General features: G+C 39.5%; 1 protein-coding gene across 1 annotated transcript; it reads right to left on the bottom strand.

Annotated features, from left to right (window-relative positions):
- Positions 1-134: 134 nt before the first annotated feature.
- Positions 135-25,709, bottom strand: sh3d21 (SH3 domain containing 21). The gene is made up of 18 exons (XM_015348807.2): positions 25,492-25,709; positions 23,257-23,414; positions 23,001-23,058; positions 20,723-20,835; positions 19,638-19,722; positions 19,192-19,265; positions 18,268-18,316; positions 14,788-14,882; positions 14,150-14,248; positions 13,405-13,456; positions 7,252-7,332; positions 6,211-6,328; positions 4,760-4,830; positions 3,282-3,409; positions 2,405-2,473; positions 1,896-2,065; positions 1,434-1,497; positions 135-1,114 (listed from the first exon to the last, which is right to left on the bottom strand). Exons 1-18 carry the CDS (start codon positions 25,493-25,495, stop codon positions 1,073-1,075), a joined length of 1,530 nt encoding a protein of 509 aa, XP_015204293.2. The 5' UTR covers positions 25,496-25,709; the 3' UTR covers positions 135-1,072.
- Positions 25,710-27,809: the final 2,100 nt, after the last annotated feature.

Here is a 27,809-nt window from a genome sequence, read left to right as displayed (position 1 = left end):
ATAGAATACCGATAGAAAATGAAAGTTATTGGAAACGAATATTAACATTTCAGTGGTTTAAAACTATTAATTAAGTAATATATTTTTAAAAAGTAAAATGGCTCTGAAACCAAGAGGCTAAAATCTTTTGGCACTTCTCCTGTAAATCAGAAGTTTATTTCAGTTTCGGGCAGTGTAACAGTTCAAGAGCAGCCTGGTTTATTTCTCAGTATTTCAAAAGGAGTTTTCTTTCTTTTACAGCTCACGGGAACAGCAATAAGAGCCACTGTGAGCCGTTTGCCAAACTATTTTTTTTTAAAACAGAGCAAGAAAAAAAACCCAGTACTTTTTCTCTTATATAATAGCGTATATGTTTATATTATATAACACAATAAAACAGACATTTAAAAAATCATCACAATGTATCAAGTTCTTGAATCCCCTTGCTTTTAAAAGACAGCAGTTCTACCACAGTGTAGCACGTTTGAGGTAGTGCTGTGAAGAAAAGCTAAAAGTTAAAACAATCTAAAAATGTCAAGTAAATTAACGTAAATCAAACCTAATGTGGGCCCATGGCCATAAAGCATAGTTACAACCACATGTAGACTGCATTTTTGCAGACTTTTATATTTTCTAGTTTTTTAGAAAAATAATAAACCGAAAACTTAAGGAATACAATAATTTACATTATCTTTGTTGTAAGTATTTTTAATTTCATTAAAGACTATTCATTCATTCATTTTATTAGTAAAAATAACTGTATCTGTCAATACAGGTAATTACAGTCTGATTACTCTGGCATGAGGTATGGTTTTTGTGTACCTATATATATACACACATGATTCATATATACATAAATATATGGAGATAACAATAAAATACAATACAAAATTGTACATCATACTGAGCCAAACAAATGAGAAAACTGTACTGTTTTATCAGCCCCCACCTCCACAGCAAAATGGCAATACCTTCGTCTCTCACCTCAGATGCATCTAAATTGTCAGGAAAAATAAGCTCATCTGTAAAGTTCTCAGGAGTGTAACACAGTAAAAAAAACACCAGGAAAGAATAAAGAGAGTTTTTCGGAATGCTAGTGGTTGTTGAAAGCTTTCTTAAGAAGCTGCACTTCGTCCTGTTAAAGAAGACACAAGCACATGTCAAACTGTGACTTTATCAAGCGGTACAGGTGTTAAACTTTGAAAAAATAAACAGACCAGAAAACAATTTCAAACAATTGCTGCAAAACACAACACCCGCAGAAGTCAGATGAATTCACAGACTTGAAGGAATATCCTACAGGCTAGAACAGATGAACATTTACCCTCATTTGTGGGTACATGTAGGGTGGAATAATTAAGAATTTGGTTTCGAAATCGGTCTTTTACCTAACAGATGCATTAACAGCAGTAAAGGATCTCGATTGATAAAGACAAAAAACACTTAGTGCTTACCTGCAGTGCAGTGCGTTTTGCTTTCTCATCTTTCAGCTCCTGCCTTAAGTCCTCTGTGTCTTTCCTATCACACAAGATATGAGAACCTAGTTAAAAAACAGACACCCTTGACAACTTCTATAAATGTAATCAACTAGGTTGTTTCTTTTAAAAAAGCTGATGGATCATAAAAGTATAACTGTGAAGGTCATCATTTCATATTTTTAGCAATAGTGAAGATTTGTAAAGATGCGATGCAAAGTTAAAAGGGACATTTCAGGCAAAAGTCATTTCTCTATATGCACCTATAAAAAAACTGTACTGATAAAAAGTGGTAATTTCACCTGCATAGTTAATGTTATGCAGCTTACACCTTCATAAAATGTGTACTAAATGCCTTTTGCTCTACTTTACTTTCTGCAATTGTTCCCTTTTTTAGTGGCACTTTGCAGATCGCTGTGCTATAATCAGATCGGCACTCACAGGTGCAGAGCCTTCAGGATCTCCAGAGCCAAGCTCAGCTCCTTGACCTCTGCTCTCAGCTTCTCCACTGAGGCCCCGGGCTCCTCTCTGGGTTTGGATGGGACGGGCTTCTGTAGGGGAGAGATCTTGGCAAGTGGATCAGGCTTTCCTGCTGTAGGATTTTCTATTACCTAGGAAGATATTTGAAGATGCAGTCATTAAAAATAAATCATCCTAAATATGACTTAGTATTGATACTAAGATTATCTCAGTTTCATGTGCTTATCAGCTCACTGAGTGCTTGGTCTCAATTTGTTTCTTTAAGTAAGTGTTCTGTTTCGTCAAGAATATCAGAAGGAGCATATAAGCTTGCTTTCAAAAGCTCCCCATTTAGAAATACATTCTTAGAATTTTTTTTAAAAAAATGTAGGAACAATCAATTTGGCTCTTTGTACAGAAAAAAACATACTGTGAAATTTAGGACAATCAATCAATTCACTCAACAGGAACAGTGAAAGGAAATACTTCACCTTGTGAACTCCTGGTAGCTTTGACTGAAGTTGACTAACTTCGTCATTAGTTTCAGAGGTACTAGGAACCTACATTGGCAAAACAAAACAACACTTATTGCTCTGGTTAGCTCCGGTATAATGCAGTCTATTGTTCTCACCTGACTAATCCCATCGCCTATAAGTCATGCAGGTGTACTTTTTCAAGTTATACAACAATTAAGGTTGATGACCCATCAAGCATGCAACAAAGTCCCTGTTCTTTAGGGGAACTGCCTCTGTTGTACCATAATTGCCTTCAGTTGTGACGTAATGAACCACATCACATTAGCTAGCCTTCAGCAAGAAAAATCCCAAAATATATCACTGCCAATAAACTGATTTATTATTCACTTAATGTCATCTGCTACAAAGGACTGCTCAACAAGTAAATACCCTTGTGGCTGGAAAACAATAGACATGTTTTGTTGACATTATTACAGAAAATAGGATATGGGTTATTGTAAATCAGGTGAGGTGTGTACACAACAGCACGGTCTCAGTACGAAAGGCCAAAAGCAGTAGTGAAATACAAATATAATTGGGTTAAGACAAGATTTGCTAGTGAATACTTCATTTCTTCTTACACTGACCATCACTTCCTTTTTTTTCTCTACAAGCATAAGCTAAAAAAAAAAACTTACTGACCAAAGTCAAACATTTTAATCAAGTGACTAATGTAGCCTAAAACAAAAAACGCACGCAATCCTGTTTCTGACGATTTTCCCCTTGAGCATCAGCTGAACGAGGTCAGCCTCCAGCGTAGGTCAATCACTCCCCAGATCAAACATTTCAGAGCGCACACAGCGGTGACACGGCCACTGGCTTAGACTGCTGGAAAGACGGGGTGCCCTCATACCGGTTTCTGAGCTGTGGCGCCCCAATGCAGGTTGGTGGGGGGTCTCCTTCCAGGAAGCTTAGCTCTGTTGGCGGTGGGGTGAGACAGTTTGTCTGTAGTCACGTCCACTCCATCAAACTGATCTGGCTCTGTTTGAAAACAAAGCATTCAGGGCGGCGCAGAGATTAGTATCGCTGCCTCGCAGTGCTGGGCCCCTGGGCTCAGTCCAGACCAGGGCTGGAGTGTGTATCTTCTCCCTGTGCTCACGTGCCTTTTCTCCGGGTGCTCCGGTTTCCTCCCGCAATCCAAAGACGCGCTGGTAGGTTAATCGGCTTCTGGGAAAACAGGACCTGGTGTCAATGTGCGCATGTCTGTGTCTGTGCCTCTGTGTGCCCTGTGATGGACTGGCGTCCCGTCCAGGGTGTATCCTGCCTTGTGCCCTTTGCCTGCAGGGATAGACTCCGGCTCCCCCGCAATTCGGAATTGGAAGAAGCAGTTAGAAATTAGATGGATGGAGAAGAAGGGAGAAACCCTATAATGCATGACAGATTAATCAAATTCATTCTGTGTAATAATGAAGTGGCAAAATATCTTCTACTGTTTCACCATCCCGTACATTGTTTTTTTCCCCACATATATAAAAGTTAACTGTTACTCTGCAGGTGTACACAGGAAGCTGCCGTGGTGGTGTTGAGGTCGGACTCCAAGCACTAGGGTTTGGGACATTTTCGGAAGACACAAAACATCTGGACACATCTAAATGTGGATAGGTCCGAGGCCTCCGGAGCGGCCCGGAGGCTGAGGGGTCTGAGCTGGTTATCTCAATGATAGAGCGCTGGTCCAGTGGCGTTTTGAGATGAAACATGAGATGAATTAATTGAGTGATTTGGAGCCTGAAAGTTAGAGAAGGGGGAAGACCGAAAGGTGACGTAACCCGACTGCATCCTTAGAGCCTCAGGTCAACTGTGATTCCTCGTAGAGCCTCCACTGGCCAGGGGGTAACATTAACAACATGGAATTATGTGTGGAAAATTGCAGCTTGCAGGTCAGTATATTAAAATATTCTATCAAGAGCCACCTGTCATATATAGTTCATGTGCATGTGATTGCAATTGTAAGTACTTGTGCACAGATGCTCTTATCATCCTGGAAAAAGAGAAAATAGTTGCAGCTTAAGGTTCAGTCAGATCTCTACGTTTGAATGAGCATGTGAAATGCTATAATGGCTTCTCACTTTCTCGCTTGGAGGCCGTTACAAGTTAAGGCGGTAAGTGCATTGAGTAGGATGACTGAAGAAATGAAGAATTAACCAGAGTAAAAGCTCAATACTTTGCAAGTGTCAGACGTTTAGGGGTTTTGTGAAACTTCAGGTATTCAATGTTGTGAAAGGAATGATAGCTTGGAAAAACATCTGTCTTAACATAACCATAACAGGCACCAACTACACAGCCTCTTCCAGGCCATCACTAAACCTTGGTCTGTGAGTAAAAGACCCTCACCTTTTTCCTTTACTTTGTCAGTTGTGTCTTCTGCATGTTTGGGTGACAAGGGAGGCAGGTCTCCATTTTGCCTGAGATTGAATAACAATTAAAATTACTATGCTAATTATCAAAATAAGTAAGATTGATAGCAGCAAAGGTTCCAGTTAGAAAGAAGATGTCTTAACTGTGGAAAGAGGGCAAGAAGACTGATAAATTCAAGGGATAAGGCATGTTCAAATCCATTAAACAGATCTTTTTCTAAAAAAACAACAAAACTTCTTTATTTTACAATACAAAAGCAGTGGGAGGTTTATTAGTTCAATTTATTGGACTAGCCCTACAAGGATTCGATGTTGCAGTCAATGCAATAAATGTAAGTTGACTAAAGAAAGAATGTTTAGTCCCTGCTGTCTTCTGTTTGTTAGAGTTTTACACGTTGGTCTATTTGATGTTGGTTTCCAAATTTACATACTACCACAGCTGTCTCCTGTCGTCTCCTAATTACACTACAACCACTGGCTGCTTGTTCTTAATGGATCACTGCCAAAAGCTTTCCCATATGAAACAGTTCCCTGTCTCCTTTAATTACTTTAGCATTGTATAAAAAGCCTTTGTAGTTCTTGGCTAAACAAGCTAAAACAAAAGTAAAATACAACCCTAAAATTCACACTAATCACAACGTACCGTTTGTGTGAACCCCTGATCGGAAATTCACACTATTTGAAATACTGCAAATTTCAGATTGCATAGCAATGTCAGTATCTCAAGTGGACTTCCTTGATGGTGAAGCACAGAAGGGTTCTATGCTACGCAAATACTGTGGCACTGTAAATTGATGGTGGAATTAAAAAAAATACACTTCACCCATTACATCCTGTTTTTGCTGAGCTCACTGTCTGTTAGCCATCTGTGACTGTACGGTCTGTATTTTATGAAGCAGGTGCAAAAACAAAATGCCCTTGCAATGGTAAGAGTGACAATCTTGTGTAGCTGCTGAGATCAAGCTATACAATGACTGCACTTCAGTAAAGTAAAAAGATGGTTCTGTAATATATTAAAATTCTGTAATATATTAAAAAATCTCTGAAACAAATGTGCCTACTCAAGTATTACATGACCAAGTAATCCAAAATTAAAGATATAACATTTAGGGAACTGGTTTATGATACAAAATAATGGTTTAAATTGTTTGAATGTGATATAAAACAATTTAAACGGTTAAAATTGCACAGAATGTGCCCTACAATTAAATCTTGGCATTTTCAACATGACCTGCTAGATTCTGGAGTTCCTGTGCTTGTGTACACAGGTACAGCTTTTTCATTGCCAAGGCACCAGTGCAAATCAAGCAAAGGATGATAAAATGATCTTCTCTCCAATCCATCTGTCATTCTCCAGAAAGAGTCTGTTTGCATTGTGCTGTTACAGTAACTCATTCTGAGGCTTACAGGTCAAACCTATTCACTCACCGTATGGGAAGGTTTTTGGGGGGCTTGGTTTTTATTGGGGGAGGAACTTTTTTGATGACTGGGAGCTGCACCTTGGAAGGCGGGTCACTTCTGAGGTCTTTTGTCTCGTGTTTCTCCTCTGCGGGGAAAGAGAGTGTGGCCACAGGCATTCTTTAATACACACAATCGCAACTTTCAGGACAGAAGAAGGTTTGCTGCTCTCAATTCTCATGCAGTATGTGCAGTCCCAGACTGAGCTGAAACCATCTGGGAATTCAAATGCATGCTTTGTGCGAGCTGTGCTAAACAAAACCCAAATAACTGCTTCGTTCTCAAGGTCATACGTGACCTTCAGCATTGTCTGAACCAGCTTCTGACAAAAAATAGAATGAAAGAATTATAGCCTAGCAGAAGTACGTTATAAGCTTTTCTTCCTTAAAAAAAGACGTACTCCAAATATCCTTCTACAGTTTTTACAAGACTCTGCCTTTGCCAATGGCAGAAGGTTAGTCTGTGCAGAGCTATCGCAGATCTCGTGTCCACTGTTGGGTGTACATGTGCCATTTTGCCTTTGACTGCAAACAGCTCCTGTACCCATGTGACCTGAGGGACCCGTCTTGGTGCTGCCTGCAGACTGCAGATACACTGTGCACTTCCACAGCCAGGCAACATGAACTTCCCCAAGCCCCTTACAGCAACATAGGATTTAGCTCCTCTGTTGAATACTTTTTTTCTTAGATCATTAAATATGAGTATAGCTATTTTATTATACATTGAGTTGGTAAAAAAATTCTATGGTCTGCCTGTGTTAGCTCACCCAGTTTGGTTTCAAGGGCATTAGACTTGTGTAGATAAACACGTCTTCTGTAATTGGTCCCCTGATATGCTGCACTGTGCTTAAAGGTGACGTGAGCAGAGCAAAATGCAGTTTCTTGTGACATATTAAAGTAGGAATCAGGCATTTTCCTAAAAAAATGCAAAGGCAATGTGAGCAATTAAACTAGAAATATTTTATAGATACTGTAAAAGAATAACAAAACCGTCAAAATGGGTTTTTCTTACCATTTGCCTCTCCTTTTGCACAGGGGATAGGATGGGCCTGTTCAAATATCTTTTTCTCCATGAGCAAAGCCTCTTGTTTCACTGTTACAAAAGGAATATGCAAAGCACTCACTTGAGTTTGAGTAATATCACAGTAATTATATCTTGAGCAGATGTTGGAAAGAGCCAGAAGACAACTCAAAACAGACATTTTTTTGCGGCATTGCCGAAAACACAGAAGAACAGAAACCACAATCCGTTTGTGAAGTTTAGCGTGAAGATAATTGTAGTGAAGGAAAAATAACATGGGAAGTTGTACAGTATTTGTTTATAGTACAGACAACAGCTGTGACACATTTTCATGCCCCGGAGAGCTATGATTTCGTTCTGTAACGATGTTACACACAAGTCTTAACTTGCAAAGAGGAATCTAGGTCTATGTATGCAAACACACATTCCTTGCCTTTCTGACTACACTTTTAAGCCTTACAGGGCAGATACATGTACTCCTCTATTGTTGGTGTCCTCTGTTGTATCTGAGAAAAGGGATGCCTCTTGTGTAGGTTTCATGTCGGCTGGGGGGGTGACAAAACTCATTGAGTTTTTAATCTTACATACTTCCCACCAACAGCTCCCTATACAGTAGAGAAGATGAGAAATTATTCATCAGTTTAAATCAAAGATGGAAGATGGCGTATTTTTCCCTTTTCTGTGTGGGTGCACTCTAGCTGGTCAGGCTCCCTGTAGGCTGGGTGAATTGATGTCTGTGTGTGCATGTTCACAAGCGTGTGTGTGTGAATTGTGACACGCTTTCCATCCAGAGTGTTGTCCTGCCTTGTGCCCTATGCTTCCAGGATGAGCTCCAAGTTCCTGAGACTTTTGAGTAATAAACGGCTTCCGATAATGGTAGAAATTTGCCTGAGCCTCCTCTTTGCTCTATAATTTAATTAATTGGTTATTGCAACATCGGGCAGCATAACCCCCATATCTGGGCAGCAGAATACTTGTGCCTCATAGAATCAAGTATTGTGGGACAGTAAAGGTTCCAAAAACATAGATCAGCATGACAACATCCATATTTCCAAGAAAACAGCGCAATAGAATGAAATATATACCTATTCTGTATATTTCTCTGAAGTCTGATTTTCCAGTACAGTATTACATTATCTAGGATGTAGACACCATCACAGATTGGTGACAAGGCACTCAGTGGGGCTTAAATGGACTGTGGAGATGGGGCCTAAAAATCAGCTGACCAGTACAGAGCAAGTACAGTTTCTACTGCGAAACCTCATGTTGTCTATTTAGAATTGTTACAGGGGACCTTCACACCTTGCAGGGGCTAGTGACTCTCCCTCCCTCAAAAAACACACGTTTCATCTGAATCTTTCATGAATCTCAACCGTGTAGAATCTGGATGCCTGCCCTTTTTTAGGTTCAGTTAAAAATCTGCTTGAATTGAACCAGTTAAAGGTGATTCTGAGTTACGCAGGAGACAGCTTGGCACCTTATTTACTGCAGTATGTATTATTTGAAAAGGAATAAAATACAGTTCATATGGAAATATTGGAAATAGTGGAAATATTACAAACCACAGATGGTTTCAGTTAAAACTCCCAAACTGAGATGCAAACCCTGTTAATACCAATGTCATTTTATCTTTATTAGTTTTTTTATGATTTGTGGTGATGGGATCGGTTTACTACACGAGGTGAACTCCAAGTACAGAAAGTACAGAGTTTTTGTTCTTCGACTCGTCCCCTTTGCATTGATAGTTACAGCTACAAGAAACTATAACATGGTGAACCTGAATGTTAAAAGCAAGATATTTTCTCGGAGAGCGAAATAGAAAAGGCTTCAGAAAAAAAGGATATCGAGGTCAAGACTAGTAATAACATCAGCAAATTGTGCCCCCTTTTTGTCAATACAGCAAGGAAAAGCTCATTTCAAAACAAATGTGCCTAAACTGGAAAACACACCAAATATAGTTATCCTCTATTTTTGATTGGCTGAACTATAGGTCTTCAAATATGCATCAGAAGCTCTTGTACGCTCCTTTCTTTGTGACATTTACCTCCCTGTTACACTATTAACTCTGTTACAGAATAAAGAACTGTACAATTATTTTTAAAAAGAGGAAATCCTACCTTAGAAGTATTTAAGTGCTGCAGCACAAATATACAACGTACAATCCAGTAGCATCGGGAGTACAAATGGAAAGATTTGCTGTGTCTGTCACCGAAAGAGGGTTGAACAACCCCCTATGCTGAAGTGATAGAGCTGAGGTGTCATTAATGGAGCCACAGAAGACGTACTTGTAAACTGTTTCCAAGGCTTAAGACTACCTATAACCGGAGTCACGTGCCCCAGTCTGTGGCTTGTGCTTCCTTCAGGCAGTTTAAACTCGCACTCAGAGCTGTTGGCAGATCACAGGAAATCAAGACACTGTGTAAGAAACTGTGTAAGTATAAAAAATACTGAATCATGAAGAAGAGGGGTTAGGGCCTTTTGAGACCGCTTTAAAAATGAATCCAGGCTGTAATGAATTAGCAGCGCCATTCTCCTCCAGTTGCATAGTGGTGTTTTTTCTTGACGCCATTCTGCCACACAGGACACAGTTGTACAGAATGAACAACACCCCACCTGGGGAGGGGAGGATTAAGAGCAGCACTCAACCGACAACCCAGACGAATATTTAAGTGTGTCCTGTCAGTGAACAGTGGGCCTACTCCATTTCCTGCCTTTCTGGACCCCGTTAAAACGTGATGTCATTCTGTGCCTTTTATTTCATGACCTTTAGTTTCTCCAACATGGGAAATCTGTGGCAGAGCCTGACATTTTACTTTTTATACTTTGCTTTGGGTTTCCGTTATGCAACATGATGGGAGTGCTTTCCTTCTTTTTTGTACCACTCTAGCTAGCATGCTCTCCTCCCGACATACTTTGTAGCTTGCCGATTGTGAGTCATCGAAAGTCAATGTGGAGCTGTCATATGAGCTAGTACTGTATGGATGTCACAGAGCAGAGAAACTGACAAAAGCAAGCACAACAAATGTGTTAATCGGACATCATCAGTTTTGACGAACTTGCTTGCAACAAATCTTGGTTTATATCTGTCCATAGAGTGGCAGGTTGCACATGATGGATTGATAGTCACTGAGTTGATCGCCCTGCTTTGACTTTGTATTCCTTCTGTTTTGTTTTCAAGCACAACTCTTTTGGAAGCATCTGTTAAATATGTTTTTGCAAGCAGCAGTTTTGCTTTGGACATTTATCCTCAATATCCCTCTCGTGGCAAGTACATCTTCTCGCCTTTTTTTGTTTCCTGTAAGCAGGAAACATAGTGTAGCTCACAAATAAGATTTCTTGGACTTTGTCCAGGAGACTTATTTTGTTCTGTGTGATGTATTACTACCCTTTAAAATGGGTCAAATTAACAGAGAAATTGCTGCTTAGAAAAAATTAAAAGCTAAGCATTTTTTAAATAATCCCATGATGTTCAAAGAGATTAAGAAAAATACAGAAAACAAATATGTTTGGAAAACTGAATAATTATTAAACACTTCAATATAACTGAGTACATAACTATTTGTTGGAACTTTTATGTTACAAGGAGATAAAATGTGACAAAGATATCTATAGCTACTTTATGGAATTTTTACTGATGATGTAATTTATTTTTGAAAGATGGCAAAGGGGATTTGTATGAAATGATGACTTGAGATATTGGATTAGTTTGGCATCAAGTATCTGTTCTACACACCATAGTCTGAAATTTCACTTCATTCGTTTCAAATTGACATTGCATTATAAAATACATCTTTAGTGTAGGTTGCACGATGTCAGCAATGTTCTAACTTAGTTGGGCTGTTGTGCAAATGAAGCCAAACCCTATCGCCCAACCACATGGCGCACACCAGCAACTTTCACAGTGTTCTTCCTCTCAGCAATGAACCGTGCTAGCGCAGCAAAACCTCCTTGTTTCTACCCAACCAAGAGAGTTTCAGTATGTTTAAGCACAAGTTTCATACTACTGCTGTGCTTCAATCAGACCTCCCTGAAATCCCTTCAGAAAAACACAGACAAAACCTTCACACTTCTTTTTAAAGTTCTTATACATACTGTATGAATACTTCATACCCTGTATTCCCCTAACTGGAACAGAAATATTACTGCATTTTTTTTTTATGTTCCATAGTATGTTGACTTTTATTACCACAAGCATCTCTATGAAAAAGTCCCATGATTCCTTAGGGTATTTTAAGTCATCTACTGTGTTTGTTTTAATTAAAAAAAAAGGTTTCTACATTAAACTCAATAATAAGGAAAAAACCCTTCTTTATCTTACCCATTGTCAATTATGTTTGCAAATTCATACACCTGTAAGACCACTCAGCCAGAGACGGTTAAAAAAATTCCAAAGGGCTGATTGTTTAAAACATTGACGAATTTCACCACAATGAATATGAGTAAACAGTTAATGATTAGAGAAGCAGGCACGCCAAAACACAAAAACCTTTCCACAACAACAGCAAAAAAAATCTCCTGGGGGCCCCACAAGCTTCCCTGTGAGTAATACAGCAGTTGTTTTTTTACCTTTTACTGGCCAGAACATAGCTCACACCAGAGATCAAAAAAGAGTGTTTCTAGCGTTCAGTCTGATGGACTCCCTTATCACTCAGATTAGACAGCCCTCTGCTCTGGCTGTTCTACCACTTTTCAAACTGAAACTTACAGTGACATGTCCAGACAGTTCCACGCTCTCACAGACAAGAAAAACTGTGATCACAGAAGGAAGGATCAATCACACACATTCACAATGTTGTTTTTCTTGATGAGGGAAATAACCATTAAAAAAAACACAGCTCAGATGCTTCCGGAACAGAGTAGGGATGTTACTGTGGTGTCCTGTCCAAATTCCCCCCTGGCCTTTACCAGTCATAGCCCCTTCTATAAAAGGGTGCCATTACCCCCCCACTGATAGCTGATTATAGCTGACGTTAGCTGATGTGTGTTGAGCCATCGCATCATCCAGGTGGGGGGTACACATTGGTGGTGGTGGAGGGGAGTCCCCATTATCTGTAAAGCTTTGATTGGAGTGTCTGAAAAGCGCTATATAAGTGTAACGTATTAATTAAATAAAAAATGTTTCTCTGATGATTATTGGCATTGACATTATGTATTATGTAAGATTAGAATCTTATGTTTAAAATGCTGATAAAATTTCACTGGATAATAGTCTTTGAAAGGATTAAAGTCTTTGAAAATGGGCTAAAACCTTTTTAAAAGCATTTTGGTCTGTGATTTTGCCTGTTTTATTCTTTGAAGCTCTACCTAGCAAGGGGGAAAACACAGATTTGTTTACGACACTAGTAGACCCACACTGCTCTTGAGCTGTGGAGCCTTGCTTTCTCAATGAAGTTACTGTGCAAGATTAAATATCAAGGTGAATTAGTAAAAGAAATACTTTCTGGAGAGCTGTGGGATTTACAGTTCTTAATGGGCTGACATTAGAGACACATTATCTACAATAGTGGCTCCATAGGATTTGTAATTCATTTTAATAACATCCAAGAGGATTTTGCAAACAGAGCCCAAATATGTTTTGTACAAAGGTAACTCACAGACTTAAGTAACAAGTCTGTACAGCAGATTGCACAAAGAAATTTCAGATCGTGAGCATAAGAACGGGGAGGGACAGGCTGGTTAATCAGAGCACATTCTCGCAGAACCAGCACCCAGTGTAAGGAATGCAGAGAAAACAAAAAAAAGGAAACAAAAACACATCACGTGCACAAATACTGCTGACAGCACTTTAAGGTACTGCCCTGTCTACACTATGTCCTGTCTTGGCTGTATTATAATGTCTATTGTCTAAATTTATTGTCCATGTCTGTTTGTCATCTGTGCCTTTTTTTTCTCTAATGTTACTGGGTACAGCTGAATGAGTAAGCATTCCAATAGACTTGTTGTATATGGCAAATAAAGAAATCTTGAATCCTGAATCTTGAAACGTCAGGACAAATGGTTTCGCACTACTGGGCACATGTGGAAGGCTGTTTCCCTCTTGACAGGACCTAACGTCACAGTGCACCGCAGAAGCCCAATGATATCAACACGAGCGTGCACGTCTGATCTGCACCAGCTCCCAGACGAGCCCGGCTGGTTCCTTACCCGATGCCTTCCTGCTGCCTTTGCGCACTGGAGGATGGTTTGCGTCCCCAGACTGCAAAAATGGAAGATGCAATAGATTGTCAGGGGTCTGCGCAGAAAATGAATCTCTGCACAATGAAAGAAGTAGTTTAACTATAATGCTGTTGTCCCCTTTTTGCTCTCTCACCTTTCACATTGCCTGTTTATCCTCTAGAAGGACTGGGTTTACATGCCAGCTGGAAACTTAAAGAGGTTTATGGATTCCCTAAGAAGGGGATGTCCTGAGACCAGTGTTCTCAGCTCCGATCATGAAGGACCCTGAGGTTTTGTAGTTTTTGTTCTTTAATAATTTAGCATGAGTGATACCTTTAATTCAACGAAACATCATGTGGGAGTCCACAACCAGGTGACCGAAGTGTAATTTTTCCCAAAAATGTTGCTTTACTAGCAAAATTCCTGCTTCACAAATATCTTATTTTTTTCATAAAAAAGAACTTATCATTTACTATACACACAAGTTTGTATAGGAAAGGTTTTCATCATTATTACTGAAAGATTAATGCCATAGGAACCTTTCTCCTAATTTTCAGCACTGGGTTTAAGGCTTGTAATGAGTTATTACACGTCAGTCTTGTGTGATACCTGGACTGCCTTGGTTAGGAAGGACTGGCCTTCCTCACTTTGGGCTTTCTAAACTTTAGATAAAGCACAGGAGTCTCCCGTGCGGAGCAGCAGGAGCAGGTTATCACCCCGAATTCCCACTCACCTCGAGAGGCTGTGTGGGAATGGCCATCACAAAGTTGTCCGGAAAGAAGCCATGTTTGCCATTAATTTCTCCCTCCCACCATCCTTCGTCCTCCGTCGTCTTCACACGCACGGACACACAAACACACACCGTAAAAACACACAATTCACTTGTGTCAGAGATATAGCTTCCTGAAGCTGGAAAAACAGAGCTAAGTCTTTGTGCTCTTTAATCCACATCCAGCAAACTGGAAAAATGATTCAAAGAACCTCTTGATTGTTACCCTCTTACATTCTTACATTCCCAAAATAGCAAGAAAAGCCGTGTGCATCATCAAATGTAGAATCCCTTAATTGACCAGAGTTAGCAGGCTGTTTCCTTATTATTCTAATTTAGCCACACTTAAATTCCTGGTGATGAGTCATTAATTGTTTTTGGCAGTGTATTATTCTTTAAAGTCATTCCTGATGTCCAAAGTAGCTGAACAGAAAAGACAGGGAAAAACGCGTTTGAAATATATTCATTACCACCCAAGGGCAGAAAACAATGCTTGCATGTCTTTCACTGAACACTTTTGTTTATTTTTTATCAATAAATAAAGCTTTACTTTAACTGCATCATCAGTCCGTTCACATGTTGTTATAAAACCATGATCTTACCTTACTGATAATTGTAACAATTTCCCCTTTCTTTAAGGTCAGCTCATCTTCAGCATTGGCAGTGTAATCAAACATCACTTGACAAAATTCCTTGACTAAAAGACAAAATAAAAAGGAAAACAATTATAATTGCAAGTCTTGTCTGACAGCATTTTTGTCTTTCAATGCCTACACTGAGTGATTTCCTCTTAATGTATGCGCGTAATTGTTATTGGTCCTATTCTCGATATAATATAAATTTAGTTTTAAATGTTTTTGTATTATCTCATTATTTTTTGTGCTTTGGTAAAACCTCACTGATCAGCTAAGAGGCTGATACACAACAAAATATCCTGGTTTCTGGAGTACTGTGTTTAAGAACCATGCACTGCAACTTAACAACCAACTCCGACTCTAGAATGTTTGGGAAGAGAAGTCTGTTAAAAGGGACAGACCATTAAATGGTCAAATATTACAAATCCAGCATTTATACTTACTTCTGGTTATAAAGTATGAATAGAAAAATACCTAGAGACCTATTTTAAAAAGCCTGGATCAATCTGAGTGAAGTTTCTTTGGGTCAAGGGTATAAATGCAGTGTCTCAACCGGAAATTCGAACCTACAACCCAACCTGCCATACCCCAGAGCCCTCACCACACCTCCACACTGCTGCCTTGCAATAAACCAATGTCTCCACAAAAGCAGCAAAATCAATCCAGATGTCTAAGAACTGGTGTAGCACTCTCTAACTTGCGTGCTGTTTAATACACGTACTGCTCAGTGTTGAATCCACTGAGGTTGCAACTTTGTGGATCTCAGCAGGATAGTTAAAAACAGCAGCCAGTTAAAGAAACTCATTAAAAGCATGACAGCCTATGGAAACTATTATAGTATCTGTACAAGGATGCAGTAAAAAATAATTTCCTTGCCAGAAACGTAAAAAAGCTTTGTTATTTCAAAACCCCTAAACTGAATATTAAATTAGGTGGGTAGCTGCGTCAGCATGCGTAGGCTGCAAAGGAACAAGTAATAGGTTTATTCTATGCTGAAAAAAAGAAGAAAGAAAACACAACGTTTCGGCCGTGAAGCCTTCTTCAGGTGTGAAAGACAAGGCAGTAAGCAAAGGTAATATAGCCGTAGAACAAAAGCTGGGAGAGAGGAGGAGCGAGAGGCGGGAGCAGGGGACAAAAAGAGAGGCCAATCAAGAGGTGTGAAGTCAGGAGTCAGGATAGGTGTAGAGAGGTATGAAATGAAACCTCCAATGAATGGAGAAAATTTAGAAGAAAAGTAGTCTGTCATTAAGAGAAGGGGGAAGGTGTGATCCTAGCTGCAGGATAATTTTGGTTTCTGTAGTCTTTCTGAGGTATGAGTTTGGAAAACCGTCTTTGAGAACACAGACGGAGAGATTAGAGTGGTCGTGGCCGTCAGAGGTGAAATGAGAAACAATGGGCTTGGAGAGATCTTTAATCTTCACAGCCCTAACATGTTCTCTGAAGCGGTCTCCGAGTCTCCTTCCTGTTTCTCCAATGTAGATGGCTGGGCATTTACTGCAAGAGATACAGTAAATAAGGTTGCTGGAGGTACAAGATGCCATCTGGGTGATCCGGAATTGTCCTGAGGGGCCTTGAATGAGTGTGGTGTTAGATGTGTACTTGCAGGTGATACAGCGAGCTCCAGCAACCTTCCAGAAAGATTACTTGTGCCTGAATATTAAATTGTCTTATATGTATTTAAAAGCTGTGATTTTATTATTAAACTGGTACACTTAAGTATTTATGTTCAGGATGTGTATAGCAAAACAAATGTATGCTAACGTCTATGCCGGAGGAAGAACAGGAGTGAATCTCTATGTGGGTATTTCCAAGCAAAGAAACAAATGATAGTATTATCTAATGGAGTGCGGTCTTTAAATGTAAATGTTTCCAAACAGTCAAAACAAAACACATTTCAGGTTTCATAATACAGACCTCAGTGCTCCAAACCTTGCAATTTTAGAAAGTTGTTTTTTACTCTTTACACCAATCTTTACACAAAACCTACTTTAATACTTATAGGCTGACATGCTTCCTTTGGAACTGTGATATGAATAGCAGCTTCTGAAACTTAAGCTAAAATCTTTATCTTTATTGCCACATCCGTAGCGGGAGAATCAGTTTGAGCTTTACAGGAAACAGCCAGGGGACAAATACTAACGCTGAAGTAAATCTGAACAAAAACAGTGCACTTCCTCATGACTCAACTTAACTTTACCAGCATCAGCTCATTATCAGCTGAGCCAACACACCTTCGTGACTCTGAGAGGAGGCATGACAAGGTCAGTCAATCAAACTGCTGCAAGAGGTGACCACTGTATTTACTCTGAATCTTTGTCTGAGTATGGCAGTCATTCATCTTCTTCAGAAGGGTCACATGAGTCCTGTGGTGGCAAAAAACACTTTCCTTCTTGTGCTAGACTGCACACTTATGTTCTTGTTCTTATCCTTGCACACTAACACTAACTGCAGAAGCATTGTATAACTTTCAAATGATACCATAGTATCCAGATACTTATAACTCTACATCTCAAATCAAAGTACGTTAAATTAGAATTACGGACTTTCCTTCAGAATGAACACTGAAACATGAATCAGAGGGTAAAAGTACAAGAAAACAAAGCAGAAGTGCATTTAAATCTTCGAACAAGAGGCTCTTATTTACCCAAAGGATATAACAATACAGAAAAAGCTAACAAGCCATGTTGTTTTAGCCAATATCCTGGCTTCTTTCAAGAAACATGTGGATGACATCACTGCTAACTACTAAATGGTTTTTATATGAGCTGAATGGCCTCCTCTCCTCTTTAACTGTTCTCATCTAAACAAGGCCTTCTCAGCCTGCAGCCCTTTTTTACTAAAGGGTTTTTCCAGTCAGTTCCCTGTTTCTTTAGATGATGATTGTCAGATTTAAGATAACAAGGCAGGTAGATCCAGTCCTTGGTTTGGAAAGCCTGCCAGAGCAGACTTTAAATAGCCTGCTTCACCTGAGACGGGAGTGGTCATAAATTGCCTGCAGGTGAAACAGGTTTCCTATCAAATTGGGTTTCCTTGGAAATGGCACTGACTGACAGGTGAGCAGAGGCGTGGCCAGTTGCCGCAGTAGCGCTAACCTACTCCTCAGCTCCTGCAAGGGCAAGCATGACAATTTATGTTTTAATTGGACTAATTTTCACAGCTTTAATGAGACATAGCAAACCTACTGATAAACTGTACAGGCCATTCAGGACCTGGACTGGAGACTCCCTTCTCAAACATCCTGCAGTGAATAAACCATGTGCTGCCTAACACTATTCAAAACCAAGTTGCTTGACTGGCATTTTATAGAACACAGTCCAGCAGGTTTAACGGGTGTTTCTGTGCTGAGAAGTATGAAAATGCCCTCAGGTTGTCCTCCTAAAGCAGGTTTTTGTGTCGTTTTCCTGAACTCATCCCAGTGTTCTGCATCTACCAATGACAGAAACCTACCATTGTTGGTTTTGTGCTTCACTCTGAGACTTGACTTCTCCTGCTTTGGCTGAAATGTAATAGAAAATGTATGATAGTACTGTTGTTTATACAACCACAGATGTGCCATAAATGCTATTCTCATCAATAACATTGTGTGGGCTGCTTATTCTTAACCTTACATCAGTACAATAGTCACCCACCTTGTTACTAAAACTGGTTAAGTATTGAAATGTATGTTACATATTTAAACAGTGATAATAAACAAATACAATCGAATATATACCCAGGAAGTATGAAAGTAAAATGTGTTAGTTTTTCACAGTTATATTTTTTTTATTAATTTGAATTTCTTGCAGACTTCCATTCATGTTAACAGAATTAAACAAGACTGCTGTATTTCACCGTTGACAATTCCAAAGCGATTGAAGTGTGAGAGGGGACCCAGGTCGACCATTTACCTGGGTGACATGTGGCAGACAGCAGTTTCAGTTTGCAGCAGATCAGGTGGAGGAAAGAGAAACTGCTTCACCAGTTCAATTATAGGGAAAGTTTTGGTTGGCCAGATTAAACAAGACGCCCAGGTTAACACCATCACAAATAGCACCACAGCATCTCTAACGATTTAGTAGTTAGAAGCTAAATAATGTATTATCTAAATAATGGCACCTTCTTAAGTACAGTGGCCCCTCTCACAATCCAGTAGCATTGATTTATAATTTCTGGTCCAGAAGGAAGAGTGGTTCCTATTGGTCTATAAACACCACTTACAACGGCATATTGACCAGGCCCAGCCTTGCTGAGCTTCAGAGATCTGACAATATCAGTCTAGAAAGCAGCAATTCTGCTGTCAGCTCTTTAAACACCTCCAAACTGTTAGTTTTTGTATTGTGTTTTGATACTGACACCAGTTTGGGACAAGGAACTTGAGTACGATATTCTTACCTCTTTATTGAAGTTACATTCTGATAGCTTGGGCCTTATTTTTGCACCACTGTTTGTTTCATTCAACTTGGCATCTAAACAGACCCCAAAGAAAAGAAGTCATTCAGTAACACTGGAGTAGCACCCACACAAATCTGATCTGAAATACACACAAAGTCATATGGATAACTCAATAAAAACATATATAACAGTATGGGATTCAAGCCTTAGCTAGGTTATCGAAGTGCTGCTTCTTTAGCGAGGGCAATCATTCCATATTTTGATGAGCAATCCTGCACTGTATTTCTTTTTATGCTCAATATAGCTTAGTTGCTGCAAAAATAATGGTTTCTCTAGTACCAGGGGGTCAATACTGAAAGCACACTCTGTGACCTGTCCTTCACCTCTGTTGATTTCAATTAGAAAGTGCCGTGATGAACGAACCCTAGGCCTGCGCCCTGCCTTACCTTTAGGAGAAACTTCTTTGACAAAGTTAGATGGGAAAGCCCCTGCTTTCCCATTTTTCGCTCCAAGCCACCATCCATCTTCTATCTGTGGTCAAGACGGAAAAAATAGCAGTTCACCTCCGTGGGCTCTCAGAGCCTGATTTCCCCACAGTATGGATGATAACGACACGATGAAGGAATTTCGTTTGAGATCAACTTTGTCACGCACAAACAGTGCTCAGATCTTTCCACGACAGAACTACTTCTATAAAATGACACTTCCTTAAAATATTACACCTATATAAACTGTATGCAGAAGAGCATCTAGCTATGTCAGAGTCAGACAGCTAGATTCTTAAGCCTCTCTAGACATTTTTTAAAGAAATTTGGAAATACCTCGGTAATACCTTTTGACAGACATACCCTGCTTCCTCCCTAAATTTATTACTGTATGAACTAAAACACCCATTAATCCTTTGATGCCTCAAATGAGAATTTAATGGCTGAGCTGTAAAGTTTGTGATCAGCCTCATTTTAGAATGGGAAGGCTTTCTATTGGTTGCAATCTGAAAATCCCTCTAACAGCATTCTGAAAGAATAACTGCATATGTACAGTACACACAATGCCTCTACGGAGCCCAGCAAAACAAGGTCAATGAAAACCACACTGCAGTTAGGGGAGGCACATACTGTAATATATTCTGTTAAATACCTGAAGGAGGTAAACATGCATTTCACAACCACATGAGCTGCTTTTGCCATCTAATGTGGTTTCAGCATGTTCTCTCCAGTTCTCCATATAATAATATAATAAACTTTATTTTATATAGCGCCTTTAAAGGTGGCTTCTCAAATCGCTTTACAGAATGAAAACAACAATACATAAAAATAATACACAAGATAAAACACAATTACAATATACAGAGGAGACAGTGGATGGTGGTACTAAGAAAAGTAGAAGCAGAGGGGTAAAGAATGGAACCAGTTAAGTAAAGGCTCAAAATCACGGTGCTGGCTGTTTTCAGAAACTCCAGCACCAGCACGGTGATTTCAGTCCATAATCCTTGTTCCACTTGGTGGGGGAAGGAAGGCTCCTACCACTTTACCTCCTTAATGAAGTCAATCACATCGCCCACAGTCAACTCCAGCTCATCCAAATTCATGGGAGTGTACGCAAAGACTGCTTCATACTTTGTGGGTTTCTTCTTTACTGTTTTTGCTGTAAAGATAACAATTCCCACAGTCACTTCCCAGACAGCCAATCTCCTAGAAGTTCTCAATGAAAACCACTACGATTTATGTTGCTGTTTTACATTTTATAGTACTGTGCAACTCTGCACTTGCTCCTTTCTGCATTAGTCTTTTCAGCTTTGAATCGTGTTCAGGGGAGTTCACCACAAGCCAGGAGGACCATATGTTTAAAAACAGAGTTGTAAATGAAGATCAGTGAAACTCAATGCAACAGGACAGTGGCCACTCCAAATACACACTCCTGAACAGCACCAGTTCCATGAACAGAACAGGGAGAAACCCAGCGATCCCAAAAGCATATCTGTCTTCCTGTCCCTAGTTCTCTCACCTATATGACCCATGTGTGATGAAATCAATAAAGACAAGAGGGAGACCACACTAAGTTCAGAGTACTTTGGAAAACCTCCAACTAGAAAATGCCTCACATATGTAAAGAGATTATTAAAACAAGGTTTTAAACGTTAGTTTAGAATTGAAGCTGATTGAAATATATTCCCTGGAGGACACATGCTGAACAAATAAATTCCATGTTTTGGGAAATATCTAATTTTGTTTTACTTTGCTGACTTATGCCTCCCAGTTTTCAATCTTGTGGCCTCCACTGTACAGTATGTGCATGACATGTCACATTTCCAGATACCACAACTTAAAATTGCTGAAACCTAAACAGTTAAGCACAACGGATAGTCTCCATGGATGAATGTAGCAAGAGTTGTAAAGAAAACAGTAATATTGAAAAGGCTGTTATTTGGAAATATTTGCCTAGAGGCTTAGTTTATTCTGTTGTAGCTTAACCCTGTCCCATTGTCCCAATTCTAGGCTAGGACACACAGGAACAGCCCCATAGCAACTCTGTTTGAGGTGTAATTTGCACAGACTATGCAGGATGATTGGCCATAAGAGTAGTTATAATACCACTCTGTTCTAGCTCTGTTATTTGCATTGTGCCCATTACCATAACAAAATTTGGAGCAGGTAACACAATAAAGGATTCCTCTCCAATAAAAATAATGTCAGCTACTCCTAAAGTCGATACCAAGCACTAGACTTGAAACCTAAACCACTTCCTCTGATGACACACGACACAGAAAGCAAGCAGTGTAACGGCATGCAAAGAAACAGTAGAACCTCACAGAAAAAAAAGCACTGAAGTTTTGTGACAATATTTGTTAAGATGTCCAGTTCCTCAATTCTACACGACTTATCACAGCGAGCAGACTTTCTAACAATGTCACGGTACTGTGTTTTCATGGGGTTCCTCTTTCAACCATTTACAAATCCCATGCTAACTTTTAATATCATCCAGGTCAAGGCTGAATACAAAAAATACATACATTACAATACATTAAATATGCTGTACAATAAAAAGTCGACCTTTTGAATTTCATCCCAAGCCGTTTCAATTCTAAAATATTTAACTTGCTTTGTGGCAAGGGCTTAAATATAAGATTCCCCAATAGCACTAAATGGCCTAAATAATAATAATTTGGTTAAGAAGTGAATGGCCAATTCACATTAATCTCTGGAATGAAAGGAGAAGTACAATACTTTTTTCTTTTCTCTGTCACCGTAATGCTAAGGAAATATTGTACATACTGTAAAGTAAAATGAAAAAGAAAGCCAATTTTACTCCAAAAGTGACAAAATAAACACAAAAGCTGTGTCGCATTTTACCCAGTGAGAAATTTGAGAAATATGTGACCAAAACACAAGAGTTCTTCAAATGCAGTGCACACTACATGATAACATAACACATGATGTCACCCTAACCTGCCTTTACTTTGGGTGATATGTGTGGCTAATTGTTTCTGTGGTACGTGAAGCTTTTTTTATTCCTGTTTTCTTCTGCTTCAGTACTGAGATGGGAGGATTCCCATATTCTTTACTAAATGTTATTAGAGGACTTTTCTGGCACACTGGTCTCAAAGCCATAGTGCGAATCCTTGTTCTTGACACACATTAGTGCCAAAACTGAAAGAGGTGTCTGATTGTTTTAAGGTTTTACTGGCACAAGATAATTGATGGTGGCATGCTGGGGAATTTGTGCAAAGAAAAATGCATTCTTTAATGAAGATATTATCGCTTTTCCTTTGAATCGAGTAGTAACAGTAACAGTTACTAACATCAACTTACATGTTCGAATGCTTCTTGGTATTCTTTGAGAATCCCCTGTTAAATACACGGGTATTTCCTGTGGGAAAACAAAAATGAGCAAGAAATAACATTTGTGTGGAAGTGACATTTTGGCCGGTGAGGTGGTCTGTAAGGTGTAAACAAGAAACCAAGACAAACATTGGAAACATTCATTTTGCACCGCAGTCAGGCAAAAGCAAATACACCTCAGAAGCAGACCCACTGCCAGTTCAGTGTCGAAGAAGACCAGCTGTACCTTCGCGAAATTCGCAGGAAAAACTCCCTGCTTCCCGTTCAGTTCTCCTTCCAGCCAGCCCTCTTCCATCGACTGCTTCACGTTCTTGATGATGTCTCCTGCCTTTATGACCAGCTCATCATCCAGATTACCCACAAAGTCCATCAGCACCAGGACCTCTGCAGACAAGCAGCACCAACATGAATACAAAATGGGTGGCCAGGAGACGGGGAGGGGGGGCTACTTTTAAAAAAGACCCTGAGTGTTTACGTCATTGCTCGCCATTCAAGGTGGGGAAGCAATTAAAAAGGCAAACATTGCGAGGATTTATAGTTAAAAGCATAAATGGCCTCATCACCAATCCCTGGTTAGGTGAACAGAACAGTAAATCGTTACTTTCATTTGGCCTGATTTATAGCATAATGCACACCACAGTGAGGCAAAACATGTCTGAACTGGCTCCCCGGTTGGAACTTATGTGTTCAGACACAGAGGCTGCTTCTACACTGAGCTACAAGGCCCAGGAATCACATCCAGCTTCAGGCATCAGATTTTGTGTTCTGCTTTTACTCCGATTCCATTTCATCTGGTTCCTTTAAGAAATCCGGCGTTAATAAACAAACATGTGGTAGCACTGTTTTCCAGTTAACACACCCTGAAAATGGCCTTCAGATATGACAGATTAGAAATTCCCATTTTACAACATTGTGTCATCAGACCTGCAGAAACAGGCAGGGAAATTCTCATGTCCTGATGGGGGTTTGACAGTCTTTTTGTTCAGGTTTTCCTTAAAAAATTTAGGAAAATGGAGCAAGTGGATGGAAAGGTATGAATGATAATATTTGCAAAAGCTCAGTTTAGGCGTGTAGTCTTGTACTTTTTTAACATCTGTTAACTGCAGCATCAGTCAGCTTTGGTGAACCTCGATTTAAATTAAAGCCATTAATGTCAAAACACATTAACAGTGGCAGTGGAAACCACCCTTCCCTGCCTTCTAAATCACTGTTTTGAAGGGCGCCTCAAACTGCAGTTTGGTTCTTAACCATAAACCCCCAAAAGAGCTTGCAAAAGCAAAAGAAACAGAATAATATTTTGTCAGCTGCTAGCCTCGCCTGTTCGCTGTCGCTCGATTTTTATAAAGAAGGGAATTGCATTCCTTACTGTCTGCCTGGGGAAAGAAACATATTAATGAAGCTATTAGCAAGTATAATCTTTAGAAACTGAAAACTGCTTTGAGACACAATGGTACACCGGTACCACTCTATCCTATAGTGTGTATATGATATATATATATATTCATTTGGGTATAAAAACAGATTCAATCTCACAGTAAAACAAACCATTTAATCCGTTTAGGAGTATAAAAGGCAAATTTCCTGAATTCCTTGATAGTTTGTCTCAATACCACAGCAATGCTCTTAATTTTTGCCATATAATACAATACAAATAACAGCTGCATTTTTTAATTAATATTTTTATGGCAGATTTTTAGCCAAGCTTTTGGCCTACTCATTCATGTCAACTCAAGCTGCCTATACTTGGATTATTTTCTTTCACTGGTCCTATTATTTAATTGATGAAATAATGGAACAACAGTTCATTTCCCACTCTCCACAGGACTAACCAAAACTTTAAATTTCAATATTAGCCATTTGACAAGCGAACCCATTAATATTTTGTATGAATTGGTTTTTAAGTTTTAAAAATGCTATGCAATCTCTTAGGACAATGAGTTTGAAAAGCAGCTGTTTTCAAAGCACTGAAGAATTTCTACAGTAAAAAGAAATTATTCACCAATGAGTCACTTTACCCAAACGGATTAGTGTGATTAAAACATTCATGTCATTATGTATTGTACAACTTATGGAATTCTGAAAACTGAAATTATAACCTGTTTTGTTTGGTGCCTCTATAAAAATTCATAGCAGACTTATAATTTGAAACTTTATAATGTGGAGCATGGTACACTGCTTTTAATTTAAGAAATGCTGAGAAGTCTAGTTTAGAGATTGTTTGCTACACAAATCTTAAGTCAACTGAGTGTGTACATTTTTTGTCCACCATAAATTTAAACATATCCCACTGCCATTCAAGTGCTCTGTCAACCACAATTAACAACCACCCAGTCTCACTGACCATGTGTTGTAAAAAAACATCTTGTACAACTAAGTCTGTGATATGGACGTTCAGCAGGAGCGCTTTAAAAGATCACCTCTCCCGTCAAGACTTTGTAAGCGCACAGCAAGCCTCACTTACCCATCGCTGCTGGAATGGTTTTCTTATTCCTTTCTCTATGCCAGACTCTCGAAGCCGATCTCTGTTAGGAAGTTGGCAGAAACTTCCTGCCAAATTAAAAACTAAAAATCCAGCTCCACTCTCAAAAAGCAAAGCAGCAGCAGCTCTTCCTGTTCATCAAGCACTTAACACATCGAAGGTTCTCTAGCTAGTCACAGCAAGCCAGAAGGATGGGTTTACGAGAAAGAAAAACAGGTGGGACAGGTTTTTGTTGGAACAAGCAGGCAGATAAGGGAGAGACAGAAAAAAAAGACCCAGCTGACCGCAATATTCACTCTAGGATTCCAGAAGCACTGTGATTGGATAAGAGACTCTTGCGGGTTTCTGTAATACCTTCACTTGAAAACAATGCAATTGCTTCTTTTTAATATACTTTTTTGGGATAGAACTTAATGAACGAACTTAAGCAGACTACCATAGAGCATACAGAGAACGGAGAGCATTCTAATTTAGCTCAGAACAAAGATATGCCCTAAAAATATTAAATGCATTTATCCAGAAGCAGCAAGGGCCTTTAAAATTTATTTGTTGTTAATAAGTTGTTAGCCTTTGGAAGACTAAATATCCACGCTTATTTTAACTTTATTGAACATCATTCACAGTCTGTTTTCAACCAGGTGTGATGAAATAAATCTACATCGCTTGGACAGCAAGTAGGTTTGGTAGATGGAATGAACTTTATATTGTGTTTCATCAGCAAAAGGACTAAACCCAGTTAAATAAGAATTACAGCCTTGTATGCATCTGTAATGTGGTTAAACTTAAAATGTCAGATTTCAGCACGAGTCAGTGATAGCAGTTTATTTCCTGCTCAGAACCACAAAGAAATGCTTAATCTTGTTTAGGCCGCTTGCTCAAGATTGCAAAAATTACATAAATTTAAACACGGCTGGTTTTGAAAAAATGCCCCAGACAAATGTTATGCTGAAGGAAGTGCTTAATTTGATAGTCTGGAGAACATTAAGGATGGCAAAATGTTTTAAGAACCTTTGTATTGTAAAAAGGGATGCAATCAACAGTATAGCTTTTGAGAACCATTATAAGGAAATTCTGCTACAAGCTGAATGAGAAACAATAAATTACTTACGTCTAAACTTGAGAAAATTTACTTGAGAACTCCTGGTCGATAACTGTACCCAATAAAAAGAACACTTGTATATACCATCACTGCTTGAAGGACTATTACTGTTGCCCATTTAATCCAGGTTATACAGTTCTCTTTAAAGAATTGCCAAGACTTTTTTTTAAAGAAACATGCTTGCCTTTTGGCCATTATGAGATACAATCTGCAATACATACAGCATATATTGTACAGTAAGAACAATTTCTAGTGGAATACAGATTTCTTAATGCAATTTAAGAACAAGTTATCACAAATCAACACTTTTACAGATCCCTAAAACAAACCCTTGATGTGAACACCCCATTTGTCCACAAAATGTTTCTTAAAGTATACTGATGGAAAAAAAACGCAACATGGAATGAGAATACTATAGTTTATGTAGCTTGTGCAGTGAGGCATTGCAACTTGCCAGTCACACAAAAGCTAGTTAGGTGCACTTTTACGCAACGAGGTCCAGGTGGAACAATGCCTAATCAGGTCACTTTTAAAAAGGCTTTAATTCAAAGCTTAGGTCACTGAAAGAAAGGCCACACTTAGTCCGTTTTCTATGCATCCCATAGTGCCTCGAATGTCACCAGAAGCAAGGGAGAGGGCCATTGGCATGCTGCAGGCAGGCATGTCATTGCTAGACCTTATGGACTAAGCTGGTCCACTGTGTCCAGAATTCAGAGGTTTCAGCAGACCGGCAGGACAGATGACCGTCCAAGATCCGGTACCCTCGAGTGACCACACCAGAGCAGGAACAACAACAATAATAACTGCTTACACTTATAAAGCGCTTTCCTGGACACCCCACTCAAAGCGCTTAACAAGACATCAGACGATGAGAGATCGTTTCAGATCTGCCACCTTTACTGCTGCTGAAACTGCGGGCAGACACAATGCCCGCATCAGTGGCAGGATAGTGAGGCTCCATGCTGCTGGCCACAGAGCAAGGCGACCCGTCAGAGGCCCTCTGCTCACACCTCCTAGACGTTACACCGACTGCCTTGGGCCAGACAGAGGCTGCGATGGACTCATCAGCAGTGGCATCAGGTCTTCTACAAGCATGAGTCACTCTTCAGCCTGTTCCACGCAGACAGGAGGGCCAGAGTGTGGAGGAAGAGGAGGTGTTGCGTTTAATTTTTCCATGAGTATTTAACATTCAATCCAGAAG

Source organism: Lepisosteus oculatus, chromosome 11 (genome assembly GCF_040954835.1).
Source record: "Lepisosteus oculatus isolate fLepOcu1 chromosome 11, fLepOcu1.hap2, whole genome shotgun sequence".
Classification (NCBI taxonomy): Eukaryota; Metazoa; Chordata; class Actinopteri; order Semionotiformes; family Lepisosteidae; genus Lepisosteus; species Lepisosteus oculatus.
This window is presented reverse-complemented; position numbering and strand designations above follow the sequence as displayed.

Excerpts from the sequence above, each read along its gene's own strand:
- sh3d21 (XM_015348807.2), bottom strand. Across the intron at positions 19,723-20,722 it reads TGATTGACTTCATTAAGGAG|ATAGAAGATGGATGGTGGCT; the intron begins GTAAAGTGGTAG and ends TCTTGACCACAG. Across the intron at positions 1,498-1,895 it reads ATCCTGAAGGCTCTGCACCT|GAAAGACACAGAGGACTTAA; the intron begins GTGAGTGCCGAT and ends CTTGTGTGATAG.